At 39.8% G+C, this 24020-nt stretch overlaps 1 protein-coding gene and 1 long non-coding RNA gene across 3 annotated transcripts in view; one reads left to right on the top strand and one right to left on the bottom strand.

Annotated features, from left to right (window-relative positions):
- Positions 1 to 3529, bottom strand: part of LOC140597803 (uncharacterized) — a 39745-nt gene extending 36216 nt beyond the window's left edge. The window contains exon 1 of the long non-coding RNA XR_011999746.1: positions 3349 to 3529. This is a non-coding gene — a long non-coding RNA (uncharacterized lncRNA). The remainder of the gene's footprint in view (positions 1 to 3348) is intronic.
- An 869-nt stretch (positions 3530 to 4398) lies between these two features.
- On the top strand, positions 4399 to 21681 carry WSB1 (WD repeat and SOCS box containing 1). Of its 2 annotated transcripts, XM_026016063.2 has the most exons (9): positions 4399 to 4766; positions 11351 to 11519; positions 12333 to 12601; positions 14773 to 14904; positions 15918 to 16018; positions 18258 to 18430; positions 18949 to 19062; positions 20097 to 20204; positions 20486 to 21681. In XM_026016063.2, exons 1-9 carry the CDS (start codon positions 4727 to 4729, stop codon positions 20643 to 20645), a joined length of 1266 nt encoding a protein of 421 aa, XP_025871848.1. In that variant the 5' UTR covers positions 4399 to 4726; the 3' UTR covers positions 20646 to 21681. The 2 variants fall into 2 exon arrangements, with proteins under 2 accessions (XP_025871848.1, XP_072603877.1); XM_072747776.1 differs by lacking the exon at positions 14773 to 14904 and having other exon boundaries at positions 4413 to 4766.
- The last annotated feature ends 2339 nt before the right edge of the window (positions 21682 to 24020 follow it).

The following is a 24020-nucleotide window of genomic DNA, read 5'->3' on the forward strand; positions in this document are numbered from 1 at the left end:
TTCAGGGTTGGCTCAGTCAGTGGTGCGTGTGACTCTTGATCTCAGGGTTGTGAGACTGGAGCCCCACTTTGGGTATGGAGATTACTCAAAAAGATACATAAATAAAATATTCTTAAAAATTAATTAATCCCAAATAATCTAGGAGGAAGGTAGATGAAAGATACAACTCGATTCTATTCGACAAACATTTATTGAATATCAATTATGTGCCAAGTCCTGAAAATGACTCTAAGATATGGACAGGTCATGTCCTAAGGAACCTACAACCAGGTAGAGAAAATGAAACGTTTCCATCATATCAAGAACATTCATTTCATAGAAAGGAAAAAACAATTCAGAAAGTTAAAAAAAGATAAAAAGGCAATGATGTGGCAGTGTGTCAGAAATCAGTCAGAAGTTCCTTGGCCTAAAAATGCTAAAAAATGCTCTGACCTATTAGCCAGCAAGTAAAGGCATCCATAGGAAGGTCCCACATTCAAATCCATTACACGAGGCAAGACTGGCAGGCTTGAGTCAGAAGCTTCGGTGAAAAGAGCCTGTGAGCTGTCTGCAGGACTCTCTGGGTTCCAGGGAAAGACACACTCCAGCCCGTGTGGTTGCCTTCCACTAGGCAGGAGAAACAGCTGCCTAAAAATTAGGTTGCCCCAAAGCCAGGCAACTGGCTGGAGACAGGAAGACTCAGGAAGGGTTCCCCAAGAAAGAAGCCAAAGAACAGAGAGGTGGACAAGTGAGAGAAATCCTTGCATTTTGTACAGTTGGTGAAGGATAATTTTCTTCCCCCTCCATAATCTTTATAGGATGGTCACAGGCAGAAACATTCAGAAAAATGAAAATGCACAGCTGTCTCAGAGGAAGAGAAAAACAACTGATATGGGGGGAAATCTCCATCCTAGCATGGAATATTCCAATTTATACAGATTTCTCCTGAAAGTCAAGGACTGAGCTAAAGGACACAGCCTGCACGTAAGTGTCTTAAGTTTGGAGTTTGAGGGTAGGAGGAGGACGTGGATGGAGCTAGGCTGGCTCAGCAACAAGAGTAGGGAATCCTACAGAACAATGGAGCCAGGGGCCTCTCGATTATTCTTTTAGATATAACACAATAATTGCCTATGCGCTGCCAGGAGCATTCTGGCTCAGACACAGATGTAGAAACATCTAGATGGCTGTACATTTTCACACTTTTGAGCCATTCTGGGTATAGTATAGCTGTAAACTAAGATCAAATTATACATCTTTAAAAACTAATATTCTAATATTCTGCTCATACCACACTGCCAAAGAGCCCACAAAAAAATGTGAAATCAGGAAGAGAAGTGAAAAATAAGATAGCAGGGGTGAGCCACCTGGGTGGCTTACTTGTTGAGCGTCTGCCTTCGACTCAGATCACGATTCAGGGGCCTGGGATTGAGTCCCACATTGGGCTTCCAGTAGGGAGCCTGCTTCTCCCTCTGCCTATGTCTCCACTTCTCTCTCTGTGTGTGTCTCTCATGAATAAATGAGTAAAATCTTTTAAAAAGGGATCCCTGGATGGCTCAGCGGTTTAGCGCCTGCCTTCGGCCCAGGGCATGATCCTGGGGTCTTGGGATCGAATCCCACGTTGGGTTCCTTGCATGGAGCCTGCTTCTCCCTCTGCCTGTGTCTCTGCCTCTCTCTGTGTGTGTCTCTCATAATAAATAAATAAAATAAAATCTTAAAAAAAATTTTTTAAAAGATAGCAGGGTAAAACTGGGAATACCAATAGACATTTAATCCCCAGCAAGACTACCACAACCAAAAGGAATTGCCTCCAGGCTTTTCCTCTTGGTCCTATTTCTTTCCAACATGTTACACAATTATAGAGGTTTTCTGTTATAGAAGTATTACTACTTATTAATATATATGTTTATGTGTATAAATTATGTTTGTCTAGCTAAATCTAGAGCAAATTCCAAACTCTCAGTCTAGAATCATGTGATTTAAAACTCCTAACCTAGCATGCAATCACTGAATAAACTTGGATGAATTCTTAGGTTTAGCCTAGGAGAGTTGTAGTAGCCATAATAGTAAAAAGGTCCAAAGAGCAAAAACATGCAAAAGAGCAACTCTCCTACTGCTTAAACAATGCCAGCTTTCTTTTCTTTTCTTTTTTTTAAAGATTTTATTTATTTATTCATGAGAGACAGAGAGAGAGAGACAGAGAGAGGCAGGCTCCATGCAGGGAGCCCAATGTGGGACTCCATCCCAGAACTCCAGGATCCGCCCTGAGCTGAAGGCAGACACTTAACTGCTGAGCCATCCAGGGATCCCCCCAATGCCAGCTTTCCAAATTGCTTTTAACTTTTTGTTTGTTCGGTCTTGATAATTACAGAGTCAAAAAACTATGGTAATCTTTTTCATCTTTAAGATTTAACCATTAGAGGTTATTGTCCGTTAGAGGACAATAAATATTTGGCTTTTTTTTTTTTTTTAATATTTGGCATTTTGATGTTATTGTTGCTGTTTTTTTTTTTTTTCCTAGTGGTTGTGGTGGTAAGCTTCAAGCCCCTATTGTACAATTTATTAGCTCTTTTTTTTTCTTTTAATCTTGGTCATATTTTGTTGTTGCTTTAAGTAAATATTGCTTCCTTTTTGTTATAGGAGGAGAACACTTACTTTTACTGTCACCAAGATATAAGTTCTGAAATAGGATCCAGCAGGAATCCCTCCCAGTTTAAGAGGTTTATTATTTATTTACTTATTCAAAAGGTTTGCCTGTAACTTTGGAGATTTGTTAAATGCATAGCAGCAACCCATTTGAATTACTCTAACTTGAGATGAGATGTATTTTTCAAAAACAGTTCGCAGTTGTGAACTAGATACATTCATGATGACATTGAGAAAAATACACCTATATATAGATAAAAAAAATACACCTATACTATAGACAGTGTCTATACCAGTAATGAAGAGTTAATTATAGAAGAAGGCAACCTTTCTGTGCTGTTACACATTCTGGCAGAGGAAGGGGAAAAGTTCACTTCCAATGAAGTTAAGAAAAGTTTTATTTTTGGACACCTGGGTGGCTCGGTGGTTGAGTGTCTGTCTTTGGCTCAGGTCGAGATATGGGGGTTCTGGGATCGAGTCCCTCCACATCAGGCGCCTGCTTCTCCCTCTGCCTGTGTCTCTGCCTCTCTCTCTGTGTCTCTCATGAATGAATAAATGAAATCTTAAAAAAAAGAAAAGAGAGGGGTTTTCTTTTACCTTCTATTAAGCATTTCACTATTGGAATAATTGACAGGCAAAGAGAACACATGCCCTACGTGTTGTCATCTGAGAACTCTTAGGAGAGTTTGACTAATCCAACCCCTCTCCCATCAGTATCTCACATACTTGAAATTCCCAGTCTTTAGATGTCCTCCTTTGGAAGACGGCTTGGAAGCCGCAGAAGGGCCCCTGAAAATGCAAGGACGTCATCCGCGATCACCTGCGATGGGGAACCAACGTGGCCCCGGCAGACAGACACTGCTCAGCTGCCTCCCGGGGGCCTGGTCCGCCCGGGCCGAGGCCAGGAAGCCGCGGCCTCCCCGCCGCCCCCCCCCCCCCGCGCCGCCTCGGGAGGCCGCCCGGGGCGGGAGCGGCCGCACAAAGGGAGGTCCCGCGGCGGGTGTGGGCCGCCCGCTCGCCTGCGCACCTCGACCCTTGCAGACCCCGCCTCTATACCCCCGGGTTGGGCGGCCGGCGCCGCGAGGCTGGGGCCAAGCGATCCACGTTCATTATTTATTTTATTTATTTTATTTTATTTTATTTTATTTTATTTTACTTTATTTTATTATTTTATTTTATTTTTGCATCAAGCACGTGGGGGCTGTGGCCAAGTCGGGGTAAAACCTGAAATGTCTTTTTTGGTCTTTGGTTCAGCCAGTTTATTATTTATTTATTTATTTATTTATAATATTTTATTAATTTATTCATGACAGACACACACAGAGAGGCAGAGACACAGGCAGAGGGAGAAGCAGGCTCCAGGTGGGGAACCCGACATAGGACCCCAGGATCACGCCGTGGGCTAAAGGCGGATGCGCAACCACTGGGCCGGCCAGGTGTCCCGGTTCAGCCAGTTTAAATCCCACGCCATCTTTAGGCGGTGGGCTAGTCCGTGTGACACATTCATTCTCCTTTTGCCTTAGAAATGCAGCCCAGGCTGCGGCCCCCGGGGGCGGGGAGCGAGGACTAGGGCAAACCCCGAAGTGGGCGCACGGGTCGTAGCCCGCGCTCCGGGCCTCCGCTGGGCTCCGGCCGCAGCCCCGCCCCCGCCCCAGCCCGTCGGGTCCTCGCGGAAACGCCCGCGCGCCCCCGGCGGGGGGAAGGGGCGCCCAGCCCCGGCCGGCACGTCCCGAGCGTCGGGGGGCGGGGCCTCGGGCGGCGGCGTCATCAGGCCCCGCCCACGCCGCCCTGCTATCTCCCGCGCTGCCCGCCATTTTGTCTCCAGTGTCTGGTTTGCGGTCGGCGGCGTCGGAGGCAGTGTCTCGGTCCGTAGGCTTGAGGCAGGGACCGGCGTCTATTGTCTGTGTTTGACTCCGTAGTTTGGTCCCGACCTTCCGGAGCTGTCCCGGGGCAGTCGGCAGAGGCTGCCGCCACCGCCCCCGCCCCTCCCCTCCGTCCCCGGTCCGGGAGGGACCGAGCCCGCGTCACGCCCCTCAGCGCTCACCGGTCCCTTCTCTGTCGTTGCGTCCGCATCGCGCCCCCGGAATCAGACGGTGCCCCATAGATGGCCAGCTTTCCCCCGAGGGTCAACGAGAAAGAGATCGGTGAGGAATGGGACGGCGGGTGGGGGCTGCTGGGGAGCGCGCCGGGGCTGCGGAGACGCGGGGAGTCCCCGGAGGAGGAAGCGACTGAGTCTAAACGGTGGGGGGTGAGCCGGGGCCGAGCGCTGGAGCCAGGAGGAAGGAAGCGGGTGCCGCCGAGGGGTACGTGGGGTCAGCGCTGATGCGGCGCCTACCCGGCGCCTGGCTCGGCGGCAGGCGAGCGGCGGATCCTCGGGTCCGGGGAGCCCGGGGACCCCGGCTTTCTCTAAGCAGGTCCGCGCACCGCCAGGGTCCTGGGATCCTCCGGGCCCCACGTCTGGGGCGTCCAGTGGGTAGGCGAGTGCTGGCCAAGTCTCGGGGACTCTAACTTCACGACGGGGAAGTGAACTTGTGTGTCCCGAGGGTGCCCAAAGGGGAGGGGTCCTCGTGCACCCCGGCCGCTGTGGAGAAGTGCGGCCGGAGGGGCGCCGTCAGCCTGAGGAAGGCGGTGTTCTGGAGAACGGTATGGCGTTCAGAACGGCCGGGGTTCAGGGGAGGAGACTCAGTTATCTCGCCTACACAGAGGAGCGGGGAGGAGCGGAGCGGCTGGGTGGAGCGACGGAGGGCAGCGGTTGTCTGGGAGCACACTGTGGAAAGGCCTCTGGAAAGCGGCGGGACCGCCTCCGTGGCTCCGTGAGAGCACCCCGCGTTTCGCCCCACGTTTGAATTCTGCCTTGATGGTGGAAACCGTGGGACGACTGGGGGGGGGGGGGGGTGCTGTGCGTTGATGGAGAGGCTGAGTCGACGTTGGACTTACCAAGTCATGTTACGCATCTTAAATATGTACGGTTTTCATTTTAAAAATTAAAATAGAAAAAAAAACAAAATAAAAATTAATAAAATAGGGTCGCCTGGGTGGCTCAGCGGCTGAGCGTCTGCCTTTGGCTCAGGGCGTGATCCCAGGATCCAGGATCGAGTCCCACATCGGGCTCCCTGCATGGAGCCTGCTTCTCCCTCTGGCTGTGTCTCTGCCTCTCTCTCTCTCTCTCTAATAAATAAACAAACAAAATCTTAAAAAAAAAAAAAAAAGGATTTAGCAGGCCCCTTCTCCAGAAAAAAAAAACAAAAACAAAACACAAATCCAACGCTGAATTTACTGTGTTAATTAAATGAAAATTGTTGGTGGATACAGAGCAGAACCTTTGCATTTTCCTGTCCTTCGGCTAAATGTATGCCTTTAACTATGTGTAGGAGGTATTTCTAGAGAGAGGGAAAAGCTGAAGTATCCAAAAGGCCCTCTATCCTGTATGCGGGTTGAGTTTTTATATCTAGAGACAGTAATTTTAGAATTCTGACTTTTGGGGGACCTGGGTGGCTCAGCGGTCGAGCGTCTCCTTTCAGCTCAGGTCGTGATCCCAGCCTGGGTGCTGGGATCAAGTCCCACGTCCCCACGTCAGGCTCCCTACATGGAGCCTGCTTCTCCCTCTGCCTGTGTCTCTGCCTCTCTCTCTCTGCCTCTCATGAATAAATTTAAAAAAAAAAAAGAATTCTGAACTTTTGTTTTCTGAAGGATAAGGTTGAATGACAGGTTGGGAGGGGACTTTAACCCTGGTTTTAATAACTATTTTAAATATACAGATAAAACAAAATTCATGCCCAATTTTTATTATAGCTATTTAAAGACTTTAAGTCCTACTAAAGTGGAACATAGAACTCAGAAGTTCTTAATCTTAGTCCAGTGGGCTTTTTTCCTCCCTCTGCTGCACAATAATATCACAGATAAGTGATCTGCCTTTCATTTATCTGTTTTACTTGATCTTGATGAACTATTTTGAAAACTTTCCAGTCCTGTCTTCTAAGGGCTGGATAGAGTTTCTGAGCATACCTGCATAAGGTAGAAGAACCATCCACTAAGTAGCCTTTTCAATTGAAAATTTTTGCATAGTAGATCTCTGTGTTATTTGCTGGCTATAGTATAAAATTTCTAGCCAAGTCCCACATATCTAAAAGAACTTTGGCCTTTTTTAAGCTTTTAAAAAAAGTTTCTTTGTTTCTTTTTTTCTTTGGAAGTACCATTTGGATACAGAGTTAAACAGTAATATCTCTGTAGCTTTTTATCTTTCAGTGAGGACTTAAGTTTTCCCCTTTTTTCTTGGGTATTAATTATAGCTCTTTGGTTTCTCAAGTACTGAAAGAGGAGAGGCAAGATTCCTTGAATGATTAAAGAAGTCCTGTGTGACAGGGAGTACTGCCTGAGGCTGCTGCCCTCTTTCACAAGGCACTACGGAAGATCCTCCCTTTCTGGTTATGAAATTGCAGAGAGGAATGTGAAGAAGTAGCTAAATCTGGTTCACTTGGTTCAGCAGTGACTCGGTGTGTTACTACTGTACAGATAGATAATGTAGTGTTAAATTTTATGGCTGAGTTCCCATGGCAGGCAGCTTTCCCCTTATTAAAAGGTCATTTAAAAAATAAAAAAATAAAAGGTCATTAAATCATATATTTCTTAGGATACTAACATTAAACAGCTGCAGATAATAAAGGTGTAACAATTTTTTTTTTCAAAGCACTTCATTATAACCCTGTGCTACTGATAATATTGTACCAGTAAGTATCTAAATGAGTGCTTGGATCATTTGATGCAGAAATCATTTGAAAAAAAAAATCACTTGCTATGACTGTACAAGCAAGGAAACACAAAGCTAATTATTAATACAATACTTGTGACAGTATAGCATCTATTTATTTGGTAGTTTCAAAATAATGACCTTAAATTTCTATATATTTTAGAATGAATCAGCTTATTATTTCATGGTTTTTGTTATTTGAACCAGTTTTCTAGTTACTTTCCAACCTTTATACAGAGGAGTTTTGTAATTGTGGTCACGCTAAAAGAAAAATAGAATGATCCTAAAATACAGACTAAAAGAGTCTTTTGTGGGAAAGTTTATGCTTGCTAAAGGAGTGATGAGTTCTAGTCTAATTAGCCAGATGTTTTTGAAGTTGAATGCAAGGGCTAGTCCTCTGTTTTTTGACACAAAGGTTATATGAATATACTCATCAAGTTTAGCTAGGGGCTTTCTCTTTAAGATAATGCTTGGATTGGGATCCCTGGATGGCGCAGCGGTTTGGCACCTGCCTTTGGCCGGGGGCGCGACCCTGGAGATCCGGGATCGAGTCCCACGTCGGGCTCCCGGTGCATGGAGCCTGCTTCTCCCTCTGCCTGTGTCTCTGCCTCTCTCTCTTTCTCTCTATCACAAATAAATAAAAATTAAAAAAAAAAATCTAAGATAATGCTTGGATTTTTCAGTTGAAAAAATTTTTTTCCCAGTTGAATTTCATTTTATTTTTATTTTTTTTCCCAGTTGAATTTTAAAACTTGCTTCCCTGACTTGTGAACTTTGCTTTTTTTCTCTTAGAATTTATGGGTTTTAAAAGATAGGTATGGGGGATCCCTGGGTGGTTCAGTGATTTAGCCCCTGCCTTTGGTAGGGCGTGATCCTGGAGTCCTAGGATGGAGTCCCGCATCGGACTCCCTGCATGGATCCTGCTTCTCCCTCTGCCTGTGTCTCTGCCTCTGTGTGTGTGTGTGTGTGTGTCTCTCATGAATAAATAAATACAATCTTTAAAAAAATAAAAGGTATGATTAAACAGAAACCCAAATTATTAAAAAAAAAAAAAAAAAAAGATTTAGGCAGGGGTTGCAAATTCAGGAGCCAGGCCCATGAACTACCGTAGTGAGATGACTATGTGACACTGTGGATTTGGAAGAATATAAGGAAAAGCAATGTAAGGTATATCAAGGCCTTTCAAAAATCATTTACATATTTCCAAAAAAAAAATCATTTTGCAGGCATATGAGGGTTGCTGATTTGTGGATTTTATATTAAGAAAGTCCTGTAGGGATGCCTGGGTGACTCAGCAGTTGAGCGCCTCTCTTCTGCCCAGGGCGTGATCCCTGGGGTCCTGGGATCAAGTCCCGCATTAGGCTCCTCTGGGGAGCCTGTTCTCTTTCTGCCTGTGTCTCTGCCCCTCTCTCTGTGTCTCTCATGAATGAATAAATAAAATCTTTTAAAAATTAAAAATTAAAGAAAGTCCTGTAACTGCTGGTGAGATTAATGTCCCCTTATGTTGTATTGATACAGTTGGGGTAGGGGTGGGAGCGGGGATGGGATTCTGCTGCTTTAATTAAACCACACCTGAAATACTGTGTTTATTTCTGGATGCCACTTTTACGAGGACCATTACTAACTAGAATTTATCCAGAAAAGTGATGATGGCAAAGGTGGGGAATGGACTTGAAACCATGTAATCTAAGGATTGATTGACAGGCCTATGGAGTTTAGCCTGGTGAAAAGATTTAGTTGATGTCACAGCTGACTTCAGTATGTGACTATCAGGTGAGAATGGTTTTAAGTTTATTCTCTTAGGTCAAAATTGGGACTGAGTGGGTAGAGTGGGCAAGGAGGAGACTTTTGAGCCTTCAGAGGGAAATTTTTGATAATGTCAGCTGCATAAAAATAGAATAAGCCTTATTAGGTATTCATATTTATGAATATCGTAGAAAAATAGGTCTCAGTTTTGTTTTCCTTTTTTTTTTTTTTTTTTTTTTTAATTTTGGTTTTAGGTTTTACTTTTAAGTAATCTCTTTACCCAACATCAGGCTTGAACCTACAGCCTTGAGATCAGCAGTCACATATTCTGCTGACCTAGCCAGCCAGGCACTCCTTTTACTTTTTAAACCATAGCTCATTTGGTAATGTATCAAAAACTTGGGCAAGGAAATATTGAAATCATTCAAGAATGGGAGCTTATACATGTGCTTTCATATTCATTCAATAAATATTTACTGATTACCCATTATATCCCAGGTGCTCCACTGGCTGTTGACAGAACACACATTGAGACTTGAAGTGTCATCACCTGAATGAATATGTGGGGGGCAGGGGGGTTTTATCTGTCTGCTCTAGCAATAAGAGTATAAGTGGTTCTTTTTTTTTTTTTTTTTTTTTTTTAAGATCTTATTTATTTATTTATTTATTCATGATAGAGGATGAGACACAGGCAGAAGGAGAAGCAGGCTCCATGCAGGGAGCCCAACACAGGCTCATCCTAGGTCTCCAGGATCACACCCTGGGCCTAAGGCAGTGTTAAACCGCTGAGCCACCCAGGCTGCCCAAATAAGTGGTTCTTATTTGAAGTGCAATATATAGGATATATGTAATTTAATTGTTGGTAAGTTTAAGCCAAAAACAAAAAATACGCTAGATGTTGATCACACAACTAATCACAAAATAGATATTAGGAAAACTAAAGTGATAATTAGTTTATACCTAAAAAGGAAGAGTAGCAAAATTTGAAATCAAGACCAACCCAAGAAAGCAGTGGTAGTGATGCACTGATAAAGATTCTTTTCCCAAATTGAGGAAACTCTGGTCAAGTTTGCATGCACACATGTACAGTAGGAGCTTATTGATCATGCTTCTTGATAAATGCACAACAAAAAGTCTCTGTATACTCTGGTAATATGCCAGTTTTGGGTATGAATGATAAATTTATTGACTAAATTTTATTTTTATTTATTTTTTATTTTTGACTAAGTTTTAAAATGTATGAAATTTTTCCATTCTCTGTCCTTAAAAACCAAAAGAATTCCATTTTGGGTCAGCTTGTGGTCCACTAGTAAGATGCTTGAGGACCCCAAATTTGAGGATCAAATTGAGGATCACAAATGTAATGCATTTTAAAGCACTGGTTGGGAGATTGTAATAACTTTTCAGTCTCTTCTAGTTCTGGGGGGTTTGTGATTTTTGTGACCTGGGCCTGAAAAAAAAAAAAGAATATTCATGTGGGGCACCTGGCTTGCTCAGTTAGTGGAGTATATGCCTCTTTATCTTGGGGTTGTGAGTTAAATTATTTTTAAGAAATCTTTAGAAAAAGAAAATGATCTCTTTAATATTCATGTTTAAACTATTTAATAGTGCTTTTCTTTGAGTAATGATATTGTATTACAGTGATTTGTGGTTTTTGAAAACGACAAATTTTTTTCTTTTAAGATTTTATTTATTCATGAGAAACACAGAGAGGCAGAGGCAGGTTCCCTACAGGGAGCTCGATATGGGTCTCGATCCCAGGACCCCGGGATCATGTCCTGAGCTGAAGGCAGATGCTCAACCACTGAGCCATCCAGTTGCCCCTGAAAGCTACAAATTTTTGGAAGATACTTTTCTTACAAAATAAGTTTAGCCTGTTGCATTTTAAATGTTAGTAATTTGATGAGGAGATAAGACAATGCAAATCAGGACTTACTCATTGCTGGCCCTGATATATATCATTATATTATTATCACTTAACTAGTTTGTTTAATTGAAGCTTTCTAAAACTCTTGGGTGGAGAGATGTTGGAAAATCACTTTATCTAAACTTGAAGATAGTTATTATCATTAAAGGGTCTTCACATACCTCCCTTAAGAGAGTAGAAAGCAGAACTCCTTATACCTTGTCTGCATAGAAACTCAATGGAGTTAAGAGTTCCAAATTAATACGGAGGCAGTCTCAAATTCATTATTGGTTATATATGGCATCCTGTGTATTTTTTTTTTCTTCTAGTGAGATCACGTACTATAGGAGAACTTTTAGCTCCAGCAGCTCCTTTTGACAAGAAATGTGGTCGTGAAAATTGGACTGTTGCTTTTGCTCCAGATGGTTCGTACTTTGCTTGGTCACAAGGACATCGTACAGTAAAGCTTGTTCCGTGGTCCCAGTGCCTTAAGAACTTGTAAGACACTCTTCTTTTTTGTATTTTGTATCTCTTTGTAGAATTTACTATTTTCTTTATGTGGAGTAATAAAAATATTTTGATATTTAAGTTTTTCCTTTGTAGACTATTGTAAATGTATTTTAATCATACGCTGAATATATTTATTGGAAAATTTGTGGGAAGAATTGTTTAGCTTTATACGTTATAGAATACTTTCTCAGATACTTTTATGCTTTTGTATTAAAAAGTGGATTAATGGTTCCTTGGTAGTATGTATATTGTGCCAAAGCAGGTGACCTTTGTTATGTGATGCCTTTTGGGTTTCACAACATTATATAGTGATAACAGTGATTGTATAATTATTTTTTATGTACTTACTGTTCCTCTGCTTGGATTTGAGTATTTGTTGGAATTTTTTCTAAAATGTATCATATACTAAATTGAATCTCTCCCTCCCTTTTGTGTCTAGTTGACTTTCATGGTTGTATTAGTTAATGTCCTTATTACATATTATTTTAGGTCTAGAAAGTATGGGAAACTACTAATTATTGTGGGTTATTTTTGAGGTAATTTTCTGGTGTCAGTTTTATAATATCTTAAGTAAATCAGGCTTTGAATTTATTTGGTCATACCCTCATAGTTAATAGCAACTTTGCCCCTTCCCATCCATAGAATTCTATTGTTACTCAGTATCACTATGATAATAGTGAGGTTATTTTAACCTTTATCATTGTTTCATTTATCTATCTGCTCTAGCAATAAGAGTATAAGTGGAGTCCAGAGTAAGTAAGTAATAACTAGATGTCAGTCTGACCTTTTTTCTCTCCTCAGTCTCTTGCATGGCACCAAGAATATCACCAATTCAAGCAGTTTGAGACTGTCAAGACAAAACAGTGATGGTGGTCAGAAAAATAAGCCTCGTGAGCATATTATAGACTGTGGTGACATAGTCTGGAGTCTTGCTTTTGGATCTTCAGTTCCAGAAAAACAGAGTCGCTGTGTCAATATAGAATGGCATCGATTCAGATTTGGACAAGATCAGCTGCTCCTTGCCACAGGGTTAAACAATGGGCGTATCAAAATATGGGATGTATATACAGGTATGGAGCCATAGTTTTAAAAGCAAACTTGATTATTTTATGATGCAGGGCATCTCTCATAGGCACTAGAATATGTGATTTGAGGATTTTAACATACTGAAAAGCAAGAATTGGTGTTATGAGTGTATCTTTTTAATTGTGGCCTGCAGAGCATCTTCAGCTCATGGTTTTACTTTAAGAAAATAGAGTTCTCATTGCTTGATACTCTTCAGAGAATACTACAGCAAGAAGGGCATGACTAAGTAATGTTTAATTCTTATTTATAAATTAATTTATAAATTAGTTTAGTTTACGGTTTAAATGGCAAGGTACTTTTTTTTTTTTTTTTTTTTTAAGATTTTATTTATTCACGAGAGACCCAGAGAGAGAGAGAGAGAGAGAGAGAGGCATAGAGACACAGGCAGAGGGAGAAACAAGTTCTATGCAGGGAGCCCAATGTGGGACTCTATCCCGGGTCTCCAGGATTGGGCCCTGGGCTGAAGGCAGCGCTAAACCGCTGAGCCACCCAGGCTGCCCCCAAGGTACTTTTTATATACTTTTTCGATGAGAGCTTGGAAGCTTTCAAGGCAAGTCTGATTTTCAACAATCATTGTCTAACCTTCGGAAGGTTTTAGTGATATTTTATCTAAGGTTTAACTAGATAGGTTGAGAAGTTAAATTCTTTGGGCAATTAAAAAAAATGACTGTTCACTGACTAAAACGATTTCTGGCTGATATATACTCAAAAATTTGAAGGATTTTTTAAAAATGACCATTAAACTATGTACAGTAGAACACAGCAAGTGATACTACTATTGAGTAAGGATAATGAGTTGGTAAATTTGATTGGATTCTTGAAAAAAATTTAAGGAAAGCACATTAGATTTTCATAGAAAACTCACAAAATTAAATAAATAAAATACATTTTTCACTGATTATTTTTGAAAATTTAGGATTTTGTGGGATGACATGAATCTTTGAGGAATTTGACAGTCCATTAGTAATCCAAGGCCAAGGAAAAGAAAAGGGAAAATTTGGTTTTATATTTAAAATCATTATACAGCCACTCTGGAAAACTGTGTGGAGGGTCCTCAAAGAGTTAAAAATAGACCTGCCCTACGACCCAGCAATTGCACTGTTGGGGATTTACCCCAAAGATTCAGATGCAATGAAACGTCGGGACACCTGCACCCCGATGTTTCTATCAGGAATGGCCACAATAGCCAAACTGTGGAAGGAGCCTCGGTGTCCATCGAAAGATGAATGGATAAAGAAGATGTGGTTTATGTATACAATGGAATATTACTCAGCAATTAGAAACGACAAATACCCACCATTTGCTTCAACGTGGATGGAACTGGAGGGTATTATGCTGAGTGAAATAAGTCAATCGGAGAAGGACAAACAGTGTATGTTCTCATTCATTTGGGGAATATGAATAATAGTGAAAGGGAATATAAAGGAAGGAAAAGAAATGTTGGGAAATATCAGGAAGGGAGACAGAACATAAAGACTCCTAACTCGGGGAAACGAACTAGGGGTGGTGGAAGGGGAGGAGGGCGGGTGTTGGAGGGGAATGGGTGACGGGCACTGAGGTGGACACTTGATGGGATGAGCACTGGGTGTTTTTCTGTATGTTGGTAAATTGAACACCAATAAAAATTAATTAAAAAAATAAAATAAAATCATTATACAAAGACTAAAAATTATAATCTAGGTATTCCTCATAGTAAAATAACTTACTTACATTTTAGGAATTCTCTTTAAAGTTATCTAAAAAATTTAGGCTTAGCTATTCAGGAAACAATCCATTTTAAAACATTGTAAATAGAGAACCTTTAAAGGTGACTAAGGGACGCCCGGGTGGCTCAGCACTTGAGTGCCTGCCTTCAGCTCAGGGTGTGATCCCGGAGTTCCAGCATCGAGTCCTGCATCGGGCTCCCTGCAAGGAGCCTGCTTCTCAGTCTGCCTGTGTCTCTGCCTCTCTCTGTGTCTCTCATGAATAAATAAACAAAATCAGAGAGAGAGAGAGAGAAAGAAAAGTGACAGTAAAGTCACTTTAACTTGGGAAACTAAGGAGGTGCCAAGTGTTTCTACTTAAATTTTTTAAATGAAGAACCTTAGGTTTTTTAAAAAGGGAAGCTGATAAAAATTAACAACATTTCTTTTTCCCGCTTTTCCATTGCATTTAGGAAAACTCCTCCTTAACTTGGTAGATCATACTGAAGTGGTCAGAGATTTAACTTTTGCTCCAGATGGGAGCTTGATCCTAGTATCAGCTTCAAGAGACAAAACTCTGAGAGTATGGGACCTGAAAGATGATGGTATGTCTTTTTTCCAGGCTGGGAAACAGAATGATTTTCTTGATGTTACTACTGAGAGATGTCAAGAAGTGTTGATCATTGGGACATTTGACTTTAAAAGTGATGTTTGATCAAAGTTTCCTTTTTCTCTGCTTAATCATTTGGTACCTTGACCCGTATAGATGAAACTATAAATGTGACCCAGAATAGGAGCCAGCCGTTACTCTGAACAATCTGATAATATTCAGAAACTAACCACACAGATCTGTATCAACTATATGAGGGCAAAACCCGGGTCAATTTTAAGGTTTTGTATGAATTGGTCTGCGTTAGTTTATTTCCTTCATCTTAAAGATTTTATTTGGGATGCTTGGGTGGCTCAGCAGTTGAGCATCTACCTTTGTCTCAGAGCATGATCCCGGAGTTCTGGGATTGAGTCCCGCATCTCCCTGCATGGAGCCTGCTTCTCCCTCTGCCTGTGTCTCTGCCTGCCTCTCTCTCTCTCTCTCTGTCTCTCATGAATAAATAAATAAAATATTTTTTTTAAAGGGGGGTCATATCAGAAAGGGAGACAGAACATAAAGACTCCTAACTCTGGGAAACGAACTAGGGGTGGTGGAAGGGGAGGAGGGCGGGGGGTGGGGGTGAATGACGGGCACTGAGGGGGGCACTTGATGGGATGAGCACTGGGTGTTATTCTGTATGTTGGCAAATTGAACACCAATAAAAAATAAATTTATTATTAAAAAAAAATTAAAAAGGGGAGGTCAGATGGTAAATATTTTAGGCTTGTGGACCATGCTGTCTCTGCCGTAGTTACAGCTCTCCCATTGTAGCACAACATAAACAAATGGGCATGACTGTTTTAATAAAACTTTACAAAAATAAGCAACTGGTTTATTTATTTTTTATTTTTTTTTAGCAACTGGTTTATATCCAACCCTTGCTATAGAAGTTTGTGATTCTCCCATTTTTGAAATGCTGCTCATTTGAAGTGAACTTTAGAGTTAACACAGGTATTTCTTTCTGTTCAGGAAACATGATGAAAGTATTGAGGGGCCATCAGAACTGGGTGTATAGCTGTGCATTCTCTCCTGACTCTTCTATGCTGTGTTCAGTGGGAGCCAGTAAAGCAGTATGTATCAAAGTTCTTGTACATTCATTGTGAACTGGATTATAATAATGTGTGCATAATCATTTTAAATCTAAGTAACCTATTAAATCTGTGCTCGGTGTCATGAATATCTTAAATGTTTTATTTCATTATGGGGGAGAATTTGCATGAGGGAAATTAAATATAGTTATTGATTGTGGAGTGAGAAATTGGATTGCTTTTTAGTTAGATAATACTCATAAAGTAAGGGGTATGTCAAATTGACTTTTTCTAAGATCTAGGAAAGGTTATGTGCTATAGAAGAGATCTAGTCCAAATGTTAAGACATTCCCGCTAATTATCTTCTTCTCTGTTGTTCTATTTTTTTTGTCCAGTTTGCTGTTTAAAAAGTTTTGATTCCCAGCTGGTCCTGGACATTTAACTGAAAAAAAGTAACTTAAAAATCTAATACTAAAAACAGCACTCATGATGTCTAGAGTGAATTATAGATGAAATTGACATGGTCTGTCTTGCATAGCATACCTGTGGACAGATTAAGTATAAAGTGATTCTTGAGATGTTTATGCTGATTAATGAGCTCTCTTTTAGTTGTCTATCAGCTCTGACTTAGTGTAGTTAAAGAGATCTTAATTAGCTTCAGATGTTTATGAAAAATGTTGAAGTCCAAATACATGTGATATTCACAATACACTCTGAATTATTGGGGGCGGGAGGCTGGTTTTAAATGCATTTTATTTAGCCAAGAAGTATGTTAAAATGATAGTAGCAAATGTTGGAAGTTTAGAAAAAAAGTATTTAGTTCTTTAAAAATCATAAGAAGAACAAAGCTCTAGATATTGACATTGCTATTTTAGGCTGTGTGTTTTCCATATGCTTCTTGCTTTCCCTGTCACAGGTGGTGGCAGCAATATTGGTGTGATTGAGGTTATGCTGGCACCACTCGCACACAGGCGCACAATGGTGTTAGCTGGGCAGAAAGAGTGGCATCTCTGGCTACCGGGCTGGGGGCGACCTTTACCATAGGATGAAGTAACCTTGCATTCGGCTGCAAGGTGTACTGTACGTACACAGGTGCTGGTCGATGTCCACTTTCTGCTTTTCTTTCTTTCTTTTTTTCTTTTTTAAAGTAATTTCCCCCGCAGTGAAACCCACTGATGACTCCAAGTAAATTGTTCTTCCAGTCTCATGGAATTGGGAGTCTGAGATGTGAAACCAATTTAATGTAATGTAATTGGCTTTCAGATGGTTTCTCTGTGCTGTTTTTTTGGAATTCTTTGAGATGTTAGAGATACCTTAAGACTTTGATCCAACTTGAAATTTGTATTAATTTTTCTTTGGTAGTAATAATATTGTGTCTGTGCAGAAAAAAAAAGTAGCAAAAAGGATTGCTTTACTCCAAGAGGAGAGATTGTCTTAACTAGGATTGTTGTAAACCTCCAAGCTTGCATTTACTATAACTAGACTGAAGTAATAAACATTTGAATCCTATTCAGAACTATTCTGCACAGTCTAAGTACTGATCTTATAGAATCAAACTATGTATAAACTTGTACTAAAGTAATTTAAATATTTTATGCTTAAAATGACTAATGATTGTGGTCAGTTTGGGAAAAATAAGATTGGCAAATCTTGATTCACAGACGTGTTAATTGTAATATTTTTATAAAGTAGTCTTTTCATTTTGTAATGTGGTTTAACATCCTTGTTGTTTGCCAAAGAAATTTCATTTGGCTGTGAAAATTCTCTTTGCTTGCAGTATCTGTTTCTCTTCCTAGGCTCACGTTGGTGACCCAAGCCTATTGTAAACAAGTGATTATCTCAAAGGGAGATGCCAATGGAGTAACAATTTGTTAACATTACATTTTCTGTCTGTATATTTTTTAAAAATTTGGTAGTTTCTGGAAAAAAGGGGTTTGTAGTATTTAACCCTATTTATTTCTGTATATTTTAGTTAATTAGTTTTTGGAATAAATGGATTTCAGTATAACTTTGTGGTTAAATTGCATTGCCTTTTTTATGTTTAGGCTTATTTTTAAATTAACATTTAACAGAAACATTTGAAATAGAATTTGCATGTTTACTTTAATTAACTTAAAGACTGATTTTAATCTGACTATGACACTGAGCATATTCTTTTAATTATTCATAATTTGTAATGTTTAATATAATGTTAATTAAATTTAGCAGTTTTAGATTAAGTTGTGCCATTTTGTCCTTTGTGTGCCTGAATGAAGCTATAACATTTGCCTTTTTATTGCAGGTTTTCCTTTGGAATATGGATAAATATACCATGATACGGAAATTAGAAGGACACCACCATGATGTTGTAGCTTGTGACTTTTCTCCTGATGGAGCATTACTGGCTACTGCATCTTATGATACTCGAGTATATATCTGGGATCCGCATAATGGAGACATTCTGATGGAATTTGGGTGGGTACAGCATGAATTAATTGTAGTCTGGGATTCATGTCTGGCTATTAGTATAACGTTTAAGAAACCATATAAATGATTACAATGACTAACATGCAAGACTTAAAATTGTAGTATATCATAGTTGTAAATTTCAGTATTATTTAAATCCTTGAATAAATCAGAGCTTTTTTTTTTTTTTTTTAAATCAGAGCTTTAAATATAAATTCTAAACAAATTTGGTTCTCTTGATACAGATTGTGTTATTGTCATTCGAATAGTATAGGACTCTAATTACAGTTTCAGGTCAAGGTCTTTGAAAAACTATTGAAACATGTTGGAGTCACATTGTAAAAAGGAGATTGGTAATTCTTTCAAGGTTCCTTTCATTTAATTTGGATCAGCTCCCCTCAGTCTCCTTGATTGTGTTCATTAAAGCCACTTTAAACATTATTCAAAGTCAGATGTACTTTGTACCTGGGCAATTTTGCTTCTTGAAGTGACTCACATTTTCACTGAAAACATGTACTTGACCTCAGGCACCTGTTTCCCCCACCTACTCCAATATTTGCTGGAGGAGCAAATGATCGATGGGTACGATCTGTGTCCTTTAGTCATGATGGACTGCATGTTGCAAGCCTTGCTGATGATAAGTAAGTGTGAGAATTACAGTTTGACCTATTATTATCTTTTAAAGATTTCCTTTCATCTTTCTACTTACTTTTCAAGCCTTAAAAAAAAAAGCTTTTCTGCCATGTGGGTTTTAATTTCTCTTTCTCTAGATAAGACTTTGGGAGATGTGTGTCTTAAAGAAAATTGACCTGACAAGTATCCATGTATACTAAAGATAATGTATGCCTTTCTCTGTGTTTCTTGTTTGTTAACTAGTGTAGGGAAACTGGGTAGATTTTTAATTAGCTTTTAGCTCACAGATTTATTTTTCAGTAATACCTTGTAAAGGTTGAAGCAGAAGGACATTTTCAAAGTGAAACATGGTAAAAGCAGAGTCACTTGTGTCCACTGCAGTTGAGGCTACAAGATGAAATGTTGCACGAGTGAGCTGTGCTGCTTACTGGTATGATGCAGAACTGGATAGCCATTCCATTTGCTCAGCTTTTATCATGCCATGTGCATGGATACAGTATTAAGTAGTTTGGTCACATTAATTCAAAAAGCAACTCCTCATCTTTCAAGAACAAAGAGGAGTTTTTTTTTGCCAACAGTCATGGTTTTTCTGTTCAGATTTTGAATATCAGGTCTCTGCTAGAGACACATTCTAGACACATTCTACCTATGTGAAAGGCTTTTTAAATCCTTGGAAAGAATAAAACAGATCAGATATTAATTGAGTGTAAGGAGAAAGATCCTGGTTGTGACCATTATGGATCTGAACACTAGGAAGGGAAAGCAGCTAAGCATTATAGTCTCTTAAGTGTGAGTTGATCCAAATTACTGATTGGTATAGGCTAGAAAATATTTTATAAAGCAAATTAGAGTAATCACTTGGCTGCAGTGGTGTGTGTGTGTGTGTGTGTGTGTGTGTTGCGCGCGCATGTGCCCACACACAATTGCAGGTATGGTGTATATTTTGTGACTTAGAGTGGCATTTTTTTATCTGAAGTATAGATTTTGCTTTTACCTTTAATTTTGGGTTAGATACTCACTGGACAATTTATTTCCTTTCTAGAATGGTGAGGTTCTGGAGAATTGATGAGGATTATCCAGTTCAAGTTGCACCTTTGAGCAATGGTCTTTGCTGTGCCTTTTCTACTGATGGCAGTGTTTTAGCTGCTGGGTAAATTGATTCTTCTATTTTCTTTAAGAGGCAATTTAAGGTGGCTTTTAATCAAAGTAGCCAGTATTTTATTGTCACTAAATCTTCTATAAGGGCTCTTTATAATTCTGTTGCTTTGTCATAGAGAAGGTCATTGGTTAGGGCTCCTTAATTAGGTTTAATGTGTATTTGTGACTCTTGATACACAGCCTTGGATGTTAATTGTTTGAATGGTGGGATGTTGAGATTACATGTCTGTAGATGACTGAGCTTATGATTTTTTTTGTTTTGTTTCTGTTTAGGACACATGATGGAAGTGTGTATTTTTGGGCCACTCCAAGGCAAGTCCCTAGCCTTCAACATTTATGTCGCATGTCAATCCGGAGAGTGATGCCCACCCAAGAGGTCCAGGAGCTGCCTATTCCTTCCAAAGTTTTGGAGTTTCTTTCCTATCGTATTTAGAGGGCTCTCTCTTCCTGGTACTAGGGGCTGACAGAGCACACTTGACACAAACCTCAAGCTTGACTGACTTCAAGTATCTTTTTCAAGGTTTAGAAGATTTATTTAATTTGATGCATTCTTGTAGTGCATTTTGATCATTTGAGCATTTAAAAATATTATTTATAGACTATAGAAGAACTGTTTGCGGACATATCAAATGTAATTTTTTTCCCTAAAATTTAACTGTGAAAACATATACATAAATGTATATATTTAGATATAAGCTGCTATGTGTTGAATAGATCCTTTTGCTTTTTTAACTTAGTTCCAACATGTATATATTACTTCAGTAGAGTCTCAATATGTATCTTCATTGTAAAGTGGAAGGAAGTTTTGTTTTTTGTTTGTTTTTTATTCTGGGCCGCTGAGTTTGATGGTAAATATTGGCTAAAGGAACCTGAATTTCCTGATTTAAAAAAATGCAAATTTGGTCAGGGGTGGAGTCAGACATCTCACCTGCAAGTAAAACCTCTGAGGAAAGGATTTTTTTCTTTAGGAATGGCATCCAAGGGTAGAATTTGAATGTGACATTATTAAATAAAAAGCAGAGCCAAGGTTTAACTAGGAAAGGGGTGTGTGTGTCTGTCTTTTTCTCATCATTTCTCCCCACCCTCGCCCGTAACTATAACTGTTGCTGCGGGCTCTAATTTTGGAAAGCAACTTGCTACTTCAACCCCGTGGTATAAAGTATTATAAATTTTAGTCATTTTGCAAAATCCGTCTACTGTATTATTGCTAAATATTTTGTTACTTGTACTAAGGGACAATTTTAAGACCATGGTTTTGCTTGTTTTTTTATGTTTTTTTTTTTTTTTTACATGTATCATATGGTTCTGCAGAGGGTAATATTGGTGATTTGCCAAAGAGAAGCAATACAGTATATCTGCTTTTGCCTTCTGTTTTTTGTCTTACCTGCAGATATTAAGAATGTATGCATTATGTAAAATGCTTGATTATATATTTTTGAGTTTTTTAATTAAAGACTTGTGAAAAACCACCATCACAAATGTTTCTTAAGTATGTTGGGCGGTTTAGTGCTTTTGTGTGTCTCCAGTGTAGGACCAATGCAGCACCACAGCAAATTAAGCAATAAAGGTAATGAATAGCATAAGCACTACTACTTTATAGAGTTGATGCTTCATGAATGCAGCAATTTTTATATTGATTTGTTCTGGGAGCACTGCTGTAGTACTTAATGCTTACTGGCTGGCTCAGGCAGTGGAGCAGATGACTCTTGATCTCGGGGTCATGAGTTGAAGCCCCACATTGAGAGTAGAGATTACTGGGATGCCTGGGTGGCTCCGCTGTTTTAGTGCCTACCTTCTGCCCAGGGTGTGATCCCGGAGTCTGGGATCAAGTCCCATATCGGGCCTGCTTCTGTCTCTGCCTGTGTCTCTGCCTCTCTGTCTCTCTCATGAATAAATAAATAAAATCTTTAAAAAAAAAAAAGTAAAGATTACTTAAATAAACTAAAAAAAAAGCATAGGAAAGCTCTAGAACAAGGGAAAATAACTGTTGAGTGAAAGAAAAATACAACCTTTTAGAGGAACCAACAGGCTTATGGAAGTCTATCAAAGGAAAGTCTAGCGAGGTGGGCCTTTTGAGGAGGTAAAATCAGCAAAACGTTTATTAGTCCTGTGTGCTCTTGAAGACTTGATTGTTGCCACTGAAATTATCTGGAAGTTCTTAGAGTTGGCTCTATGAAGGATGTAAGTTATAAGTTTGATAACCAGTAGGAAATGTGCCCAAGTTACTTCTTGAGAATCACCTATTTTACAAAAAGCACAAAAGCATCTTATCTTTAAACTTGTGATTTTTCTTTTTGCATTTTACTTTGTAATGTCTGCTTTATAGTTTGAAAATGATAAGATCCCATTACTTATTCTCACACCATGAAATTATTTACTCTCTAACCAACATACCTGATTGGGTAAAAATTGCCTATTTGGAAGATGCATTCTCTGAGGCCAGATGACTTGATACCTTTTCGTATGAAAATCATAGTGCCAAGGTGAATGGAAGACTGTGGAATATGGGATGCCCGAGTGGCTCAGCGGTTGAGCATCTGCCTTTGGCTCAGGGTGTGATCCTGGAGTCATGGGATTGAGTTCCACTTCAGGCTCCGTGCATGGAGCCTGCTTCTTCCTCTGCCTGTGTATCTTCCTCTCTCTCTTGTCTCTGATGAATAAATAAATAAAATCTTAAAGACTACGGAACAGAAGTCAAGTAGAAACATGCTTAAGTTTTCCATTTGTCTATGGAGAAGGAAATATAGGATATGCTACTTCAGAGTGAGTGACAGAGGAAGGTAGAGAATGTGGTTGGGTCAGATGCTAACTAGAGGATTTTATCAAAATGACACTATCCGATTTGCCAGAGGCATGCCGTTTGGAGAACTGGTGAGATCATTCATGTTCAGATTCAATTTCCTATTGTAGTGCCCCACCGGGGTGCCTCACACTCAGCACCCAAGCTGTCTTAAACAATTTCACATGATTTAAATGACTTCAAATGACTTTAAGATCTGTAACTTGATCTTAGGTTGGCAAATCTTAACTTTATGATCCTTGAAGTCCCCTGCCTACTTGTGGCAGAGTGAAGTTGGATTCAACAGGTTTGCACTACCCTCTGGGCAGCAAGACCAAAAAAGGCTGGACCACTCTAGCATGCCTGTGGGTTGAGGCAGTGGCTAATGGGTGCAGGGGACTTGGCTATTAGCCAGCCTACACAGAGATGAGAAAGTCCCAAGTATGAGAAAATACTTGGGAAGAAGATGTATTCTTCTCACAAGCCAGAAATCAGAATGAATCCATCAGATGAATCAAATGAAGGTTTGTGGGTGATCTTTTATCTATGTAATTCTGACCAGGTTCTGGCCTAAGAATGCATTTTAACTATAGACTATAGATTATAAAAAAATTTCAACAGTAAAGTTAAACACCAGTTAGTTACATGTCCATTTCAAAATCCAATAAAGTATCAATTTGGAGTATACTGGAGTTTTGTTTAATTGCTTTGGAAGTAATAGCTGTGAGCAGTAAAGTGTAACCTGGAGAAACGGTCATCATAACCGTTTATGTTTATGTTTATGGTAAGATGTTTAGGAGGAATAAAGATTAGTAGACCGTTTCATCCTACCCTTTGCTCTGTAAAGCTTGCTTTTAGCCAAAAGCAAAATACTTGGTTTGAACAGGTATAAATTTATTTATATTATGGGTAGTTGAGTAGCTTGTGGTTGTGATTTGGCATTTTATATAGGTTTAAGAGTTGAGTCCGGAAAAAAATATTGAGGCTGGAATTGGGGAAGGAAGAGCAATCTCATTCAATTTTTATTAA

The sequence above is a fragment of the Vulpes vulpes genome, chromosome 2 (assembly GCF_048418805.1).
Source record: "Vulpes vulpes isolate BD-2025 chromosome 2, VulVul3, whole genome shotgun sequence".
Classification (NCBI taxonomy): domain Eukaryota; kingdom Metazoa; phylum Chordata; class Mammalia; order Carnivora; family Canidae; genus Vulpes; species Vulpes vulpes.

Bases quoted from the DNA above. Each gene is read 5' to 3' on its own strand.
- WSB1 (XM_026016063.2), top strand. From the start codon at position 4,727: ATGGCCAGCTTTCCCCCGAGGGTCAACGAGAAAGAGATCG. The intron at 18,431-18,948 runs GTGGGTACAGCA...ACTTGACCTCAG, and splicing joins GACATTCTGATGGAATTTGG to GCACCTGTTTCCCCCACCTA. The intron at 20,205-20,485 runs GTAAATTGATTC...GTTTCTGTTTAG, and splicing joins GGCAGTGTTTTAGCTGCTGG to GACACATGATGGAAGTGTGT.